Below are 15,069 nucleotides of genomic sequence, written 5' to 3'. Positions count from 1 at the left end.
TTCTTGAAATTCTATTTGTGATTTTGAATTACTTTTATTTAAAATATTTAACTTTAAAAATAATTTTATGTATAATGCATGCTTATTCTAACAAAATAAAATTATAAATGAAGAATATAGAAAAGGGAGAACACTTAAAACAGGTGCATCTTGTATTTGCCTAAAGAAAAATGTTTGCAATGTATGAATCAGCAGCACCTCAACAAATGAGCAGACGAAATGAGTGTGTTATTTTAAAACATATGCCCTTTGTCTAAAATCGTCAGGGTCATGAAGCTTGAGAATATATAAAACAGCCCATAGATCAGATTGTTGCTGAAGGGATTCATGCTTGCATTTTGTTATGAACTTCAAATTGGATGCTGTTCAGGCAGAAAACTAATAGAAATGGCTGGTAGCTAATTAACCTTAGGCTTCAAAGTAATTGCTGTGTAGGAAGCAATTTGAAAGAGACCTTTTAATATTTATTTATTTATTTGTTTGCTTTTGAAAATCATAAAATACCCTGTTTGACTTTTGATGAATGAGCAAAAAATATATGAATATAGGCAAATATTGACTTTTTAAGCCTCTAACCGATCTAAATTCTTGGTGAGCTTTTTTTTTTTTCCTTTTTTTTTTATTAAAGATTTCCATCTCCTCCCCCTTCCCTCCCCTCCCTTCCACCCATACCCCCACTCCACCCCTCTCCAAGACAAAGAGCCATCAGGGTTCCCTTCACTATGTTAAGTCCAAGGTCCTCCCAGCCCCCCTAAGTCCAGGAAGGTGAGCAACCAAACTGACAAGGCTCACAGTGAGCCCATCCATGCTGTAGAGGTCATGTTCATTGCCGTTGTCCTTGGTTTCTCAGTCCTCCAATCAAAATATAACAAGAATTTTATCATTCATTTTGCAGCATTAGCAGTATTTGTGCTATATAATAATAGTGCTAAGTACAGACTTCAAAACTAAGTAAGAATACAAAAGAATTCCTTCCTCAGGGCAGGGAACCCTTACTGCTCTTCGGACAGGAGAGGGAGGGAGAATGGTAGGTAAATGGGAGGTGGGGAGGAGGCAGAAATTTTTAATAATATAAAAAAATAAAGCTATCAAACATGAAAAAAAAAAGAATCCAAAAGAGTTTTGTATTTATCCATGAGACTCCTTCTTAGGAGCAGACCCAATACTTGCAGCTAATCTGTGCAAGTGGCTGTTGTGGGGTGATCTGACTCAAAGCAACTGCAAACTGTTGCTGTGATTTGAGGAACAGTATGGATTTCAAACAGAAGTTTCTATCCTGCCAATTCCAGCAAAACACACAGTGGCTTATATTAATTATATACTGGTTGACCTATTAGCTCAGACTTATTATGAACTTAAATTAACCCATAATTTTTATTTATGTTTAGCCACATGGCTTGGAACCTTACTCAGTGAGGCATTCTCATTTTGTTTCCTCCATGTGTGTGGTTGGTGACTGCAGACTGAGTCTTTCTGCTTCCCAGACTTCTTCTCCTAGTCTGGTGGCTTTGCCTACACTTCTTGCCTGGCTACTGGCCAAGCAGTATTTTATTAAACCAATACAAGTGACAAATCTATACACGGTATAAGACCATTATCCCACAGCACTAAACTTTTGAACTTAGCCTGTGTCTGCTCCATTCTCCAGCTCTGACTTCTTAATTTATATTCATGGTTCTGCTCATAAAAATGTCTCTATCAGTATATTCAAACAAACTAGTTTGCTAAAAATAGAGTACCTTGTCAAACTATCTCTGAGCCCTCATGGACTTTGACCTCCCAAATAATTAGTATAAAAAATCAATATCATTGATACTAAATACTTAGGTTTAATTTATTATATAAGTTTAACATCTTAGTTAATTTAGGATTATCCTAAAATGAACCAACTGCTGTTATAAAAATTAAAACCGTTTTATACATTTTACTTTACAAATCTTTCTCTTTTAGTTAGATGCTCAGGTTCTCTCAAAACAAAGTATAGGTATAACTGAGTACATATATTCAAAGTGTACTATGTCAAAAAGATGGATTTAAAATTTTCAGACCCATTGTGCTTTGTATAATTAGTTTTCAATACTGTTTATTTCTTCTCAGAATTAGATTGAAAAAAATATGAAAGAAACTGACATGTTTGGGAATTTTATTTGTTAGATCACAATGGCAAAAAAGCAACACAGTGGATGATTTTTTCAACTTCTTTTTGATTATTAATTTTTTTTTGGTTCTTCGAGACAGGGTTTCTCTGCAGCTTTAGAGCCTGTCCTGGAGCTAGCTCTTGTAGACCAGGCTGGTATTAAATTTAATCTGATAAATTATAATCCTAGTATTTGTTATTCACATTATGTATCAGATGGTCCATAAATATGTTATATCCATATGTATGCAATCTACATAAATCTTAAAATGTCATTTAAAATTTGTCAATGGCTCTTATAGAAAACCAAGAATTTTCAAAAAAAAGTCACTGATTTTTATTTTGTATTCTATAACAATGACAATTTATTTATCTTTTGTTGCAGGTTTTATTTATACATGTGGTGGAACTTTAAAAGGACTTAATGGCACCATAGAAAGCCCTGGTTTTCCTTATGGATATCCAAATGGTGCCAACTGTACATGGGTAATAATAGCAGAAGAACGGAATAGAATACAGATTGTCTTTCAGTCATTTGCACTAGAAGAGGAATACGACTACTTATCCTTATATGATGGACATCCTCACCCTACAAACTTTAGGACAAGGTTAGTAAAATTTCAGTGGAACATTAGAGGTAAACTATCATGGAAAAACTTGTTTCAAAGAAAATGTTTATCATATGGCTTGTTATAATAAATTCATATTGAATAAGCAAGTATTCTTCATTTGAAAATATACAATTTAATGATAAAATTTTCTCCATAGGTCTGAATTCCTAATACTAATAATTATTAGCTATCCATAGATAAATACAAATTGAATGTGACCCTTTAAATAGTTATGGTATTTGGGGTTTTAGTTAATTATCTTGAGACTTTATTGTAGTCAAAACTTGGGGCAAAGTAAAATTATACTACAAAAGATGTCTTCCAGAGGTATGTGTCAAATGAAATATGCAGTCGTATAAAAAGAAAACACTGTAAATTCCATATTTATATAATAGAAAAATACGTTAATTTCAGAGGAAGTATTCAAATAATTGAAGAAAGCAACATTTGAGCAAATAAATCTTATATTTCTGACCCTACAAATGGAATTATACACACATGCACATACATAAAATATAACCACACACCCACGCACACATACGCGCGCTCACACACACACACACACACACACACACACACATCTGTGCATCTGAGACACCAAAGTCCATATTCCAACAAGGCAACACCTTGTAATAGTGCCACTCACTAAGGTCCTCTAGGGACCATTTTTACACAGACTTCTACACTTCCCATAGCTGTCCACATCCAACCATAGATTATAAGAGATAACAAAGGAAGTCTAAGAATTTCATGACAGCTATAATAATATGCATAAAACAAGGGCTTTTGTAGTTTTTCTTCACATCAGTGATGTATTATGTATAATTGAGGTGAACATAAAAAATGAGCTATCACTTTCAATATTATCTGGTGGCTTCTACAGGTGTACTGACTGTATCTTTGCACATATCCATTTACTTAAGGAAGGAGAGAACACAATACTGTTTCATTTTTTCCTCTTTTATATAAAAAAATACATGAAGTCATATATTCAGTGGTCCAACAAATGTTTCATAGTAGACTTCCACTATCAAGGCTACTTCCAATCTTTCTGCCCCTTCTTTCATTATGAACCTGAGCACTGGGGAAAGAAAGGTAACAAATATATCCCCTTTAGAACTGAGAACTTTATTCTTTATGGATTAACAAGTTAAGGGTCTTTGTATCAATTATCAGCCACTGGAAAAAAAAAGAAAAAGAAAAGAAATAAGCAAAGAAGAAAAGAAAATAACTTTTGTAATTTTAAGCCTCAGGCAACTGACACATGCTACAAAAGGGATAGTCAGGTCTCTTCATAGACGAGGTCTTTGAAAGGTTTCCTGCACTCCAGTTAGTGGTTCTACACCCGTGTACATTTACACAGGCAGCACCAACTGGAGTTTTTGGGTTATTGACGTAATATTGAATCTGCAAAAAATGTCAGAAGGTCAACACAAATATCACCAAAATAAGCAACTAAACAATACCTGAACAAGAATGATACCAATATACTTAAAAAAGGGTCACAAAGATTCAACTCTAGACAAAGAACTACAGCCCACTAAGGAAAAGTAAATGTAGGAGAAACAGTTTTCCACAGAGACAAACCCCCAATTAGTCATCTAATACCAAACGGTCAGCCCTGAAAACATACAAATGCTTAACATTGTATGGAAACATCAGGTTGTGCCTATATATTTAGAATTATATATGCATATATTTAACATGACATATATATATATTATATTCCATTTAATGATTATAAAAAACGTGATTTGAAAGAAAGCAAGAGGTAGGCTACACGGAAAGATTTGTAAGTAAGAAAAAGAATGGAGAAATTAGGTCATTTTAATCTCAAAAAGAGTTATTTCTTAAAATGACCATGTTTCGTGAGAGAAAACTATATGTGATAGGGGAGGAATTGAAGTGGAGGGATATTTGGCGTGACATTTTATCAAAACACACAATAGACGTATATGAAGTTCTCAATTAAAAGCCAAAAATTATGGTCTCTTGGATGTTAAAAGAGTATGATATTTTGACAATTAATCTTTTATTCTCTTTCTGTCTTAATACACAAACTGGAAACAATATTTAATTTTCAGATATTATATGTTTCAGTGTAATAAATGATCAATAAGTTTAAGAATTTAGTATTAAGATTTTTAAAATTTTGTATCTTTACTTTTACTGTGCCAGTATTTTATCTAAATATATGTCTGTTCACCATCTGTGTGTTTAGTCCCTGTGGAGGTTAAAAGATAGCATTGGATACCCTGGAACAGACATCTGTGAACCACTATATGGATGTTTGAAATGAACCCGGGAAGTCTCCAGGGCAACCACTGATCTTAACTCCTGAGCCATTTTTCCCTTCCTTCGTATTCAGACCTTACTGTTACTCCATATGCACCTGCGGACGTAACTACCTTTATTAATATTATTATAAAATAATGGTAAAAAACTGATTTCACTTATCCAATGTAACCCCTTCTAAATACAGAGGAACAAACAACTATCATTACAAACCAATTTTCTCTGTTTAGAATTAGATCTATGTAATTCATTCGAGGTTTACCTAGTTATGAATGAAGAAAAAACCTGCTTACTTTTTACTAATATTTGACAAAACTGAAGAATAAGGTGATAACAAAAGGAATGTTCTTCAGCACATAACGTAGAGTAATATAAACAGAAAGCTTTTTTCTGTTCATTCTTGGCATTTCTCTTAGAGACAACTCTCTTCTAATGTACATCATGTTCTCTTTTGCTTACTGAAGATATAGGCGTCTGTTGATCTTTGTGCTTAAAGAAATACTAGTACTAATGTCAGGGTTGAATTTTGTGAGAACGACTGGGAAAAAAATTCTAAGAAGCAGCCTTAATGCCCTCCAGACTGTGCTTATGCAGAACATTGGCTGTTTGATTAGAAGCTGGAAGTGGAACTGGCAGGGTTTGACTTTGCCCGTGCCTTTGACTCACTGTGTTCTTGCCTTTTTCTCTCTCGCATGGCATCACATTCTCAGTTAATTCATGTCCTTATGGCTCATCTGCTGTTATTTCTTCTAAAAATTTATATTTACATTTCACTGCTTTTTATGATTTCCAGAGATTTTTTCTTGAAATATATCCTTCTGGAGATATATCATAACACTGCAAAAATGCTGGACCAGAGATCCTGCCATTCTTCTAATTATATAGAGATGTAGTCAGACTCAAACCTCAGCTTTTGGTCACTAAGATAATTCTTTTAATTTCTATTAAATATATTTTAATATTTGTGTAGGCTGAGGACGTTTTTTTCTCTCTAATTTGATATTTTCATTGGTGCCATCCAAATTTAGCTCACCTTGTGTGGTCCTATTGGTGATTCTATGAGTATAGCTTCTGTTATTACCAGAAGACACCATATAACAACAAACTCTCTAATACTCTGACTCTTAGACTCTTTCAACCCCATTTTCCATAAACTTTTCTTGGTTTTTTGATGCAAGAATATTTTGTAGGTATGTCCACTGGAACTGGGCTCCATGATTCTGTTTTTTGATTGTATCTGGTTTTGTGTAGTGTTCTCTATCTGTTGCAAAGAGACGTTTCCTTTAGAGAAGCAAAGATTGTTCTTATCTGTCGCTATAAGGACAAATGATTATATTTTGTTAGTGTTTCTCTTTGTTTAGTATTTTAATGGTTGCAGATTTTCTACCAATAACTATGACCTCACTAGTATCGAATATTTAGCTAATCTTCTTATACTAGGCATAGTCTTCCACTTGTTGACTGGGTTTTAAGTACGATTAGAGGTCTGTTGACAACTAGAAAGTTATGCATGCATTAATGATACCTTAGGATTATTATTATGTATTGGCCATTGATGTGGTTCATAGGCATCATAGCTGGGTAGGACTCAAACAAGATGCTTTTTTTTTTTTTTTTTTGGTTTTTTTGAGACAGGGTTTCTCTGTGGCTTTGGAGCCTGTCCTGGAACTAGCTCTCGTAGACCAGGCTGGTCTCGAACTCACAGAGATCTGCCTGCCTCTGCCTCCCGAGTGCTGGGACTAAAGGCATGCGCCACCACCACCCGGCTTAACAACAAGATGCTTTTATGTTTCATTATTCTTACTACTTTTATCTATTCAAATTTATACATCTGGAAACTTATACAGTAGCATTAAGAAACCTGTTTTAATAGTAGACAGTGGTTGCATGATAACAAAACCAAGATGACAATAGTCATTGTGTAGTATCATTGATCAGAAAATTTTCTGCCTTATGTTTCATATGACATAAGCTATGATCTCACTCATATTTGGGTATAGCAGGTCATTTTGGCATTTGACAGTAATGGTAAAACCAGATACATTGTACATTATACTAAAGTGGTGGTGTTTCTGTCAACATAAAAGTAACTCTAGTTTCATTAAATTGGCCAGAAGGCAAAACTTACCCCAAATTTCTTACAATGTTTTTTAGTCTGTGTATAATATAAAATGCCCTATATTATCCTGGTGCATGAATTCTGTTTCCATAGACCATTTTTTTATTCCTTTGGGGTGAATTCTTTTGTCTGCCCAAGAACTGCTCAGGGAAAATGATACTTTTTTCTTGTTTAGCATTTCCAAAGACATGATGCAATAGCTCCCATTTGGCTTTGAGGTTTCTAAGGGTTTCTGCCCTCTGGGCACACTCAGGGAAAAGTTACTAGAACTATTCTGTATGTTTATCATTGCTTCATTGACCACATTGCTTAGAATCGGCGCTCTTCGATGAGAAAGGGGTAATATTTCAAATACAGTCATGAAGGGTGAGTTGATATAGAACCAGTGACATCTGGCAAGAAATAACAAAAATGAGAGATATCATTGTGAAAGCAACAAGCAGTGGTGAATTTCTAACTCTGTGGAGTGAATATGTAAATGAGAAAAAATGATAAATTGAAGGTGCAAGGTATGTTCATAGGAGGCCTGTTGGGCGGAACCTACCTAAACTTTGATGTTTAAGACAAACATTGGAATTATCTGAACATTTTCTCAGCAGGGGGTAAGGCAAGTTTTACTAAATTTCAAAATTAGTCACAATGTTATGTCAAGTAATCTGAAAGGAACATTTTAGGCTATTTTACAATAAATAGATTCTGTCAGCACTAGTATAAATTCATTGTTTATCATAATAAGAAATTTTGTAAGGTGAGATATCCAGTAATTATTTAATCATGTAATATTCAATAACATTATGCATAACTCAGTTCCATTAGATTTTAAGAAATATTTTACATGAAAATGCAAATAGGTTATATTTCACAAAAATAGAGCATATAAATACAGAATCTTTAAGGAAATCATGATAACATATATAACATATTGAAATGTATATATGTGAATAATTCTGAATATTTTTTAATTGCTTGTAAAATAAAAAAAAATTCTTAGCTTACATTTTCTTCTGATTTTGATGGCACACTAATTTGTAGTGGTATAATCTGTCTCTATCATTATAATGAAATATAAATGCATCAATTAATCAAAATTATATTAAAGGCTACAATGTCACCAGGACCACATAATAGGAGAGACAGATACAAAAAGATGGAAACAGCCGAGCGGTGCCTTTAATCCCAGTACTTGGGACGCAGAGGCAGGCGGATCTCTGTGAGTTCAAGGCCAGCCTGGTCTACAAGAGCTAGTTCCAGGACAGGCTCCAAAGCCACAGAGAAACCATATCTTGAAAAGAACCCCCCCAAAAAAGATGAAAACAAAGAGTACAGAAAGAGAAATAAGGAAAGAGAGAAGGGCTGCAAATTTGGTTAAATAAGGAGATTATAATGCATATTTCAGTAGTTTATAGAATAAAAGAACAATTAGATTGAGAGGCTCAAGAAAGTTATTTAAAATATTTGAGTATATGTTCTTTAAAATTAATTTATATAAATCTTCATCTGCGTTCTCATATTCACACAAAGCAGCAAGTACTTAGATATCAAATAAATACTTTAAACTGAAAGCAAAGCGTATATATAAGAAATAACTCAATAATATGGTTTTGAACAATATAACATAATAAATTTAGAAAAAGTCAATATAAGTTAAGTTTTATAAAAAACATTAAACTGAAAAGTTAAAATTAATCATGGATGATATTTAGTATAAATAGCAATTACGATGAAGGTAAAGAAGGAGATCTGAAAAAGTTATAGTAAGACAAAATCAGTGTATTCAAAACACAACTAAAACAAAATAAAAAATATGCAATTATCAAGAATATCCAAGGTGTATAAAACTTATAGATGATATTTCTAATAAAGGAAGGTTTCAGAAATTAATAATAAAACTTATATTCATGTAAAATCAGATGAACTGAAGAGTTAAATGATACAGTTCCAATGTTCATGTTTTCTTTTGGTTCTGAGATATCTTGTTTTTATTCTTTAAACTTTTTGCTTGAGAATTTCATACTGGTATGTAATGTATTCTGATCAAATGTGTCAGCCATTACCTTTGCAATTCCTCCTCATCCTACCACCATACTCCCCTCAAAATTTTATCTCTTTTCTCTCTCATTCTTCTTATTTCTCCTCATTCTTACACCTCTCTCTTTTCCTCTTCTATATAAGGACACAGCACATAAGGTTCTTAATATATAAACATTTTGAGCATCCACGGCAATTTTTACCATAACCAACTTAGCTAATCTAATCTCCTTAAACAACAACTGTATGATTTCTTGGCTCGAGTCTTTCTAAGCATTTACATATACTGAATGACTAAATACAACCTTCTTTTCTTTCCTGCTTTTTCACTGAGCAAAATGGTTTCAAAATTCATTCACAATCTAATGTGAATCAGCAACTTGCTGCATTTTGTTGGTGAGTAACATTTCATTCCATAATTTGTTGATTTGCTTATAAATGAACATTTGAGTAGGTTAATTTTGGGTTCTTCTGAATAAAGATGCATGGGCATTAATGATCAAATCCTGTGTATGCATCTTCATTTGGTTATAAAACAAAACTATTTGTTCATTTCACAGGAAAACAAAAATTCAGAATTTATTAAAATTTTCTTATAAGGCCTAGAGTGGTGTTTCAGTGGTTAAGAACGATGGCTCTTCTTCCAGAACAACCAAGTTTACTTCCCAATACCCACATAGTTTCTAGCTACTCTCTGAAATTCCAGTTCCTAGGGATCCACCACATTCATCTGGCCTCTGTGGACATTGTGCATGTGGCTCACAGATGTACATACAAACAATTTTCCACATGCATAAAAATAGAAATAAATATAAAACTTTATTCCAAATAACTTGTATCACACAGTAAGATTAAAAGATTCAAATTATAAACACTTCAACAAACTTCTAACTTCTTAGAATAGTCATTCTAAATATCTGGAGTATCACATTGGATTTTGCAATTTAAATACATCTTAAGCACTTATCCATTACCTAAGAGAAAACTATCCATGATGCTTCAAAGCTAGAAAAGAATTCATTTCTGTCCTTTTTTATGACCAGGTATTATTTACCTGTATTCTGTTCTTCCTGATCACATAATATTTAGCCTTTCCTTGTTAATCTTTCTACATGTTTAAAGAAATATTTTCTTATTTCATAAAAAGTTAAAAATTGATATTGAAATGTGTATACCAAACTACCATTGTGCAAAAGTCATTGGTCCGACCCCTGAAGTACATAGCAACTTTTCAAGTCTTTCTGTCATATTTCAGAGTGTGCGTAAGTAGGTAATTTATCTGGAAATTCTGAGTGTTGATTGAAATATATTCACCCTATCCTAAGTGTTGATTAAAATATTTGCATATTTTTAATTTTATTGATGATCTTGATATTATTGAGATACAAGTATAGAAAAATCTCTACTATGTGTATTGACAAATGAATGTGATACAAGAGTCTCATAAGATCTTATGAATAGCATTTTCATTTCCTCATACCACTCCTCAATGAGAAATATTTTCAGTTGTAACAAGTATACTTAGCACCAATTTACTCTTAATTTCTGTGTAGCTACATAAATATTTGCTTATTTAAAGTTGGAAAATATTCCATATTTTATTTTTGTCTAAAGTTTAGAATATTTAGAGGTTATAATTAGGTCTATAATTTGTCAGGTGTGAAAGCATCTGTGCTCGTTTCATTCCATTTGGCTATTAAAATGAAGAATTTACATAACATATATTTTAAGGAATCCAAAAATAATAAATAAATACCTTATGTCTCCCAGGAGGTGGCTTTTGGCCAGTCACAGTTAAGGTACATTTTACAGAATGATTGCTTGATCAACTCTTTTGCTACAGAAAACCCCATTTATTTTTCATTATTGTATCAATAAAACCATTCTCCTCTTATTGTTTTTACTTTGTAACTATCCGCAACCAATGCATGTACTGTTTTACTAAAATGATGCACTATGCCTCATTATTTCAGATAAATTCTCTTTTTTTCCAGTTTATTTATTTATTTTTTTTTATTATTTTTTTTATTTTTTTTATATTTAAAAATTTCCATCTCCTTCCCTCCTCCTCCCCCCTCCCTCCCCTCCTTCTCCCCCTTCTCTCCCCTCCTTCTCCCCCTTCCCTCCCCTCCCCTCCACCCATACCTCCCCTCCCTCCCTCTCAAGGCCAAGGAGCCATCAGGGTTCCCCACTCTATGCTAAGACCAAGGTCCTCCCAACTCCCCCCAGGTCCAGGAAGGTGATCGACCAAGCTGAGAAGGCTCCCACAGAGCCCGTCCATGAAGAACAATCAGAGCCCAGAGCCATTGTCCTTTGCTTCTCAGTCAGCCCCCGCTGTTGGCCACACTCAGAGAGACGGGTTTGGTCGCATGATCCATCAGTCCCATTCCAACTGGAGTTGGTGATCTCCCATTAGTTCTGTCCCACCGTCTCCATGAGTGAACGCACCCCTCTCGTTCCTGACTTTCTCCCTCATGTTCTCGCTCCTTCTGCTCCTCATCGGGACCTTGGGAGCTCAGTCCAGTGCTCCAATGTGGGGCTCAGTCATCTTCCCCATCTGTCGCCAGCTGGAGGTTCCCTCACGGTCCTGACTTTCTTTCTCATGTTCTCTCTCCTTCTGCTCCTCATCAGGACCTTGGGAGCAGTTTATTTATTTTTTTATTAAAAATTGCCATCTCCTCCCCTCCTCCTCCCCCTTCCCTCCCCTCCCCTCCACCCATACCCCCACTCCTTCCCTCTCCAGGCCAAAGAGCCATCAGGGTTCTCTACACTATGTTGAGTCCAAGGTCCTCCCAACTCCCTCCAGGTCCAGGAAGATGAGCAACCAAACTGACAAGGCTCGCTATTTATCATTGTACCAAAAGCAAGTATTTTTGCAGAGTTGTTTTTTAAGTTCAGTGATGGCTGCTTAGGACTAAAGTTCAGTTCCTGGTACTAATGTTTGGTTGTTTACAATTACCTTTTACTCTTGAGCTTGGGATCCAACGCTTTTTCCTAACCTTCAAAGGCACCTGCCCTAATGTGCATATATGCACAGATACACATAAATACTCAATTTTAATAAATTAAAAACTAAATAAAATAAAATCAATGCAAAAATATTTTATCACCATTTATTATCTGTCATATTGGTAGATAAGTTCTTGACAAATTAAAATGCTTGAATGTAAGGGACAAAAACGAAAGGCTAGTAATTAGAAGGGAGAGCAATGATTGTGGCTTAGCTTCCCACTTACTTCACTATCAGAACGTCCTACTTCCTCAGAAAATAACAGCAGTTCCCTGTCGATGGTTCTGAGTAGTGCTATAGTTATTTTTTAAAACAAAACCAAAACCAAAAACTATCTTCTCTTATTTTCCATGCCAAATCCATTTCCCACTCCCTCTCCTCCTCCTCTCTCCACCTTCCGCCTTCCACTCCCCACCCACCCCCTCATCCACTCCTAAGAGTAGGTAAGTCTTCCCATGGGGAGTCAACAAAGTCTAGCACATTGCTTTGAGGCAAGACAAAGACTCTTCACACTAAGCAAGGTATCCTACCAAAGAGAATGGTCTTCCATAAGCCAGAACAAGCAGTTGGGATAAATCCTAGTCTCACTGTCAGTGGCCTCACAGTTTGCCCCACCATACAACTGTCACCCACATTTAGAGGGCCTAGTTTTGTCCATGCTGGTTCCCCCACTGTCAGGATAGCATTGAAGGGCTTTCACAAGCTCAGGTAGACTGTTTGAGTGGATATCCCCATAATGGTCTTGACCTATTTGCTTGTGTTCTTACTCCTCCCCCTCTTCGACTGAATTTTGGGAGCTTAGCCCAATGTTCCACTGTGGCTTTCTGCATCTGCTTCCACAGTTGCTGGATATAGGTTCTATGGGAGGGGAGGAGGATGGGAGAAGAGGAAGGGGAAGAACTAGTGAGAGCAGGATGTTCGAGATGGGGGAAGGACAGAAATGGAGAACAAGAAAGAGATACCTTGATTAGGGAAGTTATTATGGAGCTAGGATGATACCTAGCTCCATAGCACTAGAGAAATTCCCAGGAATCCACAAGGCTGACCCAGGATAAGACCCTATGCATAGTGGAGAGGGTGCCTGAACTGGCCTTGTCCTGTAGTCAGATTGATGACGTTCTTAAATGTCTTTATAGTTCGATTCTTATATGATTTATCTTGTCGGCTTTCTTCTCTCTTTTGCCCCTTGAGTTTTCCACACAACCCTTTTATCCTCATGATTAAAATCTTCCTCCCTTTTATTTTCTGTTTTTTCAATGTCATTGAATCACCTCTCTCATTTACTGTAGATAAAATGAAGTTTGGAACACCTTCCCAATGCACAGTATTAGAAAATATCCGAATGACTTATTAGGTGATAGAAACAAATGGCCATAAGATATTTTATGACCACACACTTTGGCAATTTTCCTCTGCTTGATGGCATTTCTTTCCATGTTCCTGTCTCTAGGCTGTCATAAAGGTTAGATTGAGAGTGATAGAACTCAATATAATTTGCTGGCTCTGAAGATTTCTCCCTTCTAAGCTGGAATTGTCCTTGTGTTCTGAATCTCTACAATAAAGGGTCTAAGAAATATAGAAGTTTGACCCTTTGACTTGGCAGCATAGTTTGCATGTAGGTTCCTGTACACCAGCTGCAAATGCAATATGTATATCCACTTCAGGAAAATGAAATGCAATAATAAGCTTTCCCAAACTATTAATGATACCCATGAACACAAGTCATTTGTTTACTGTTAGCATTGCATATTCATGCAGACCCCTGAAACAGCCAAGCTTAGAATAAATTTATTTATTTTCCCTTTAAACAAACTTTTATGTTACAATGTAGTTAGTAACTCCTTCCTCGATAATATAACTAGCAGAACATTTTCTGCATTGCCATTGGCCATGCAAATGAATTAAAAAAATAGTCAATTAAAATTGTGATGCACCTTAGGCAGTTAATGACTCTTCAATTTAGACACCCTTTTTTTTTCTCTTTGAAAGATTCAAATTAATGATTGGATGGCTCTCAAGGACAGACAGGATTTCTGAAACTTTTTTATGAACATAAAAGGCTCTTTCAAATAAAAGAAAGGCAAGGATTCAGAAATATACACAACCATTTGTTGTTGATTCTAGGCATTTGGCCAAGAATAATTGTGATAGCTTTAGCTGAAAAAAACTAAATGAATACACAAAACCATTAAAATTGAGGTGAAGACAAAGCAAAAATGACAAAAAGTAAGTTCAAACACTTTGTTCTGTGGATTAGGCTTATTTAATCCTTTACTGCAATATGTGAGAGGCCTTATTTCCATTAGTGTGCTTTCCATAAAACAGAACCAATATTCTGAAAGTAAGTAACATTTTTCTTATAATTGACTGGTGATATTCCTTCTGAACATCACTCTTCATAAACATTCATTTTCTCCTCTGTAATATTGTATAATCAAAATGACTATTGATTTTTTTCACAGGAAGCAACTGAATTTTCTCAAAATATAAATATTTTATATAATAGAAAATTTCATGATAGTAATCTAAAACCCTAAATAATATATTAGATGGGACATTATAGACTAACTCTGTGAGTTCAGTTATGTTTGTTATTTTATGGTATTCTTAAAAAAAGAAACAAATAATGTTTTTTCAACCAAGTGTTTATAAATGTACAGACCATCAAACAAGAAAATGAATTATATTAGTAGACCTACTGATCTTAGATATTTATGTTCACTTTATGACAACATTAATTGGAAGGATTATTGTGTTATTAAAATAATCATGTTCTAGACAAATGTTGTATGGATGAGTCACATATGATGCATGTTGTAGCCACTTTTGTTTTGCTGTGGCAAAGAACAAACAAATAAACAAATATGGC

At 34.7% G+C, this 15,069-nt stretch overlaps 1 protein-coding gene across 3 annotated transcripts in view; it reads left to right on the top strand.

Annotated features, from left to right (window-relative positions):
• Csmd3 (CUB and Sushi multiple domains 3) overlaps positions 1-15,069 on the top strand; it is a 976,820-nt gene that overhangs the window by 102,719 nt on the left and 859,032 nt on the right. For all 3 annotated transcript variants that reach the window (XM_038342099.2, XM_038342098.2, XM_042055667.1), the window contains exon 2: positions 2,523-2,745. In XM_038342099.2, coding sequence (XP_038198027.1) covers positions 2,523-2,745 — 223 coding nt within the window. The remainder of the gene's footprint in view (positions 1-2,522; positions 2,746-15,069) is intronic.

The sequence above is a fragment of the Arvicola amphibius genome, chromosome 9 (genome assembly GCF_903992535.2).
Source record: "Arvicola amphibius chromosome 9, mArvAmp1.2, whole genome shotgun sequence".
Lineage (NCBI taxonomy): Eukaryota > Metazoa > Chordata > Mammalia > Rodentia > Cricetidae > Arvicola > Arvicola amphibius.
The sequence above is the reverse complement of the archived record's forward strand: the minus strand, read 5'-3'. Positions and strand labels throughout refer to the sequence as shown.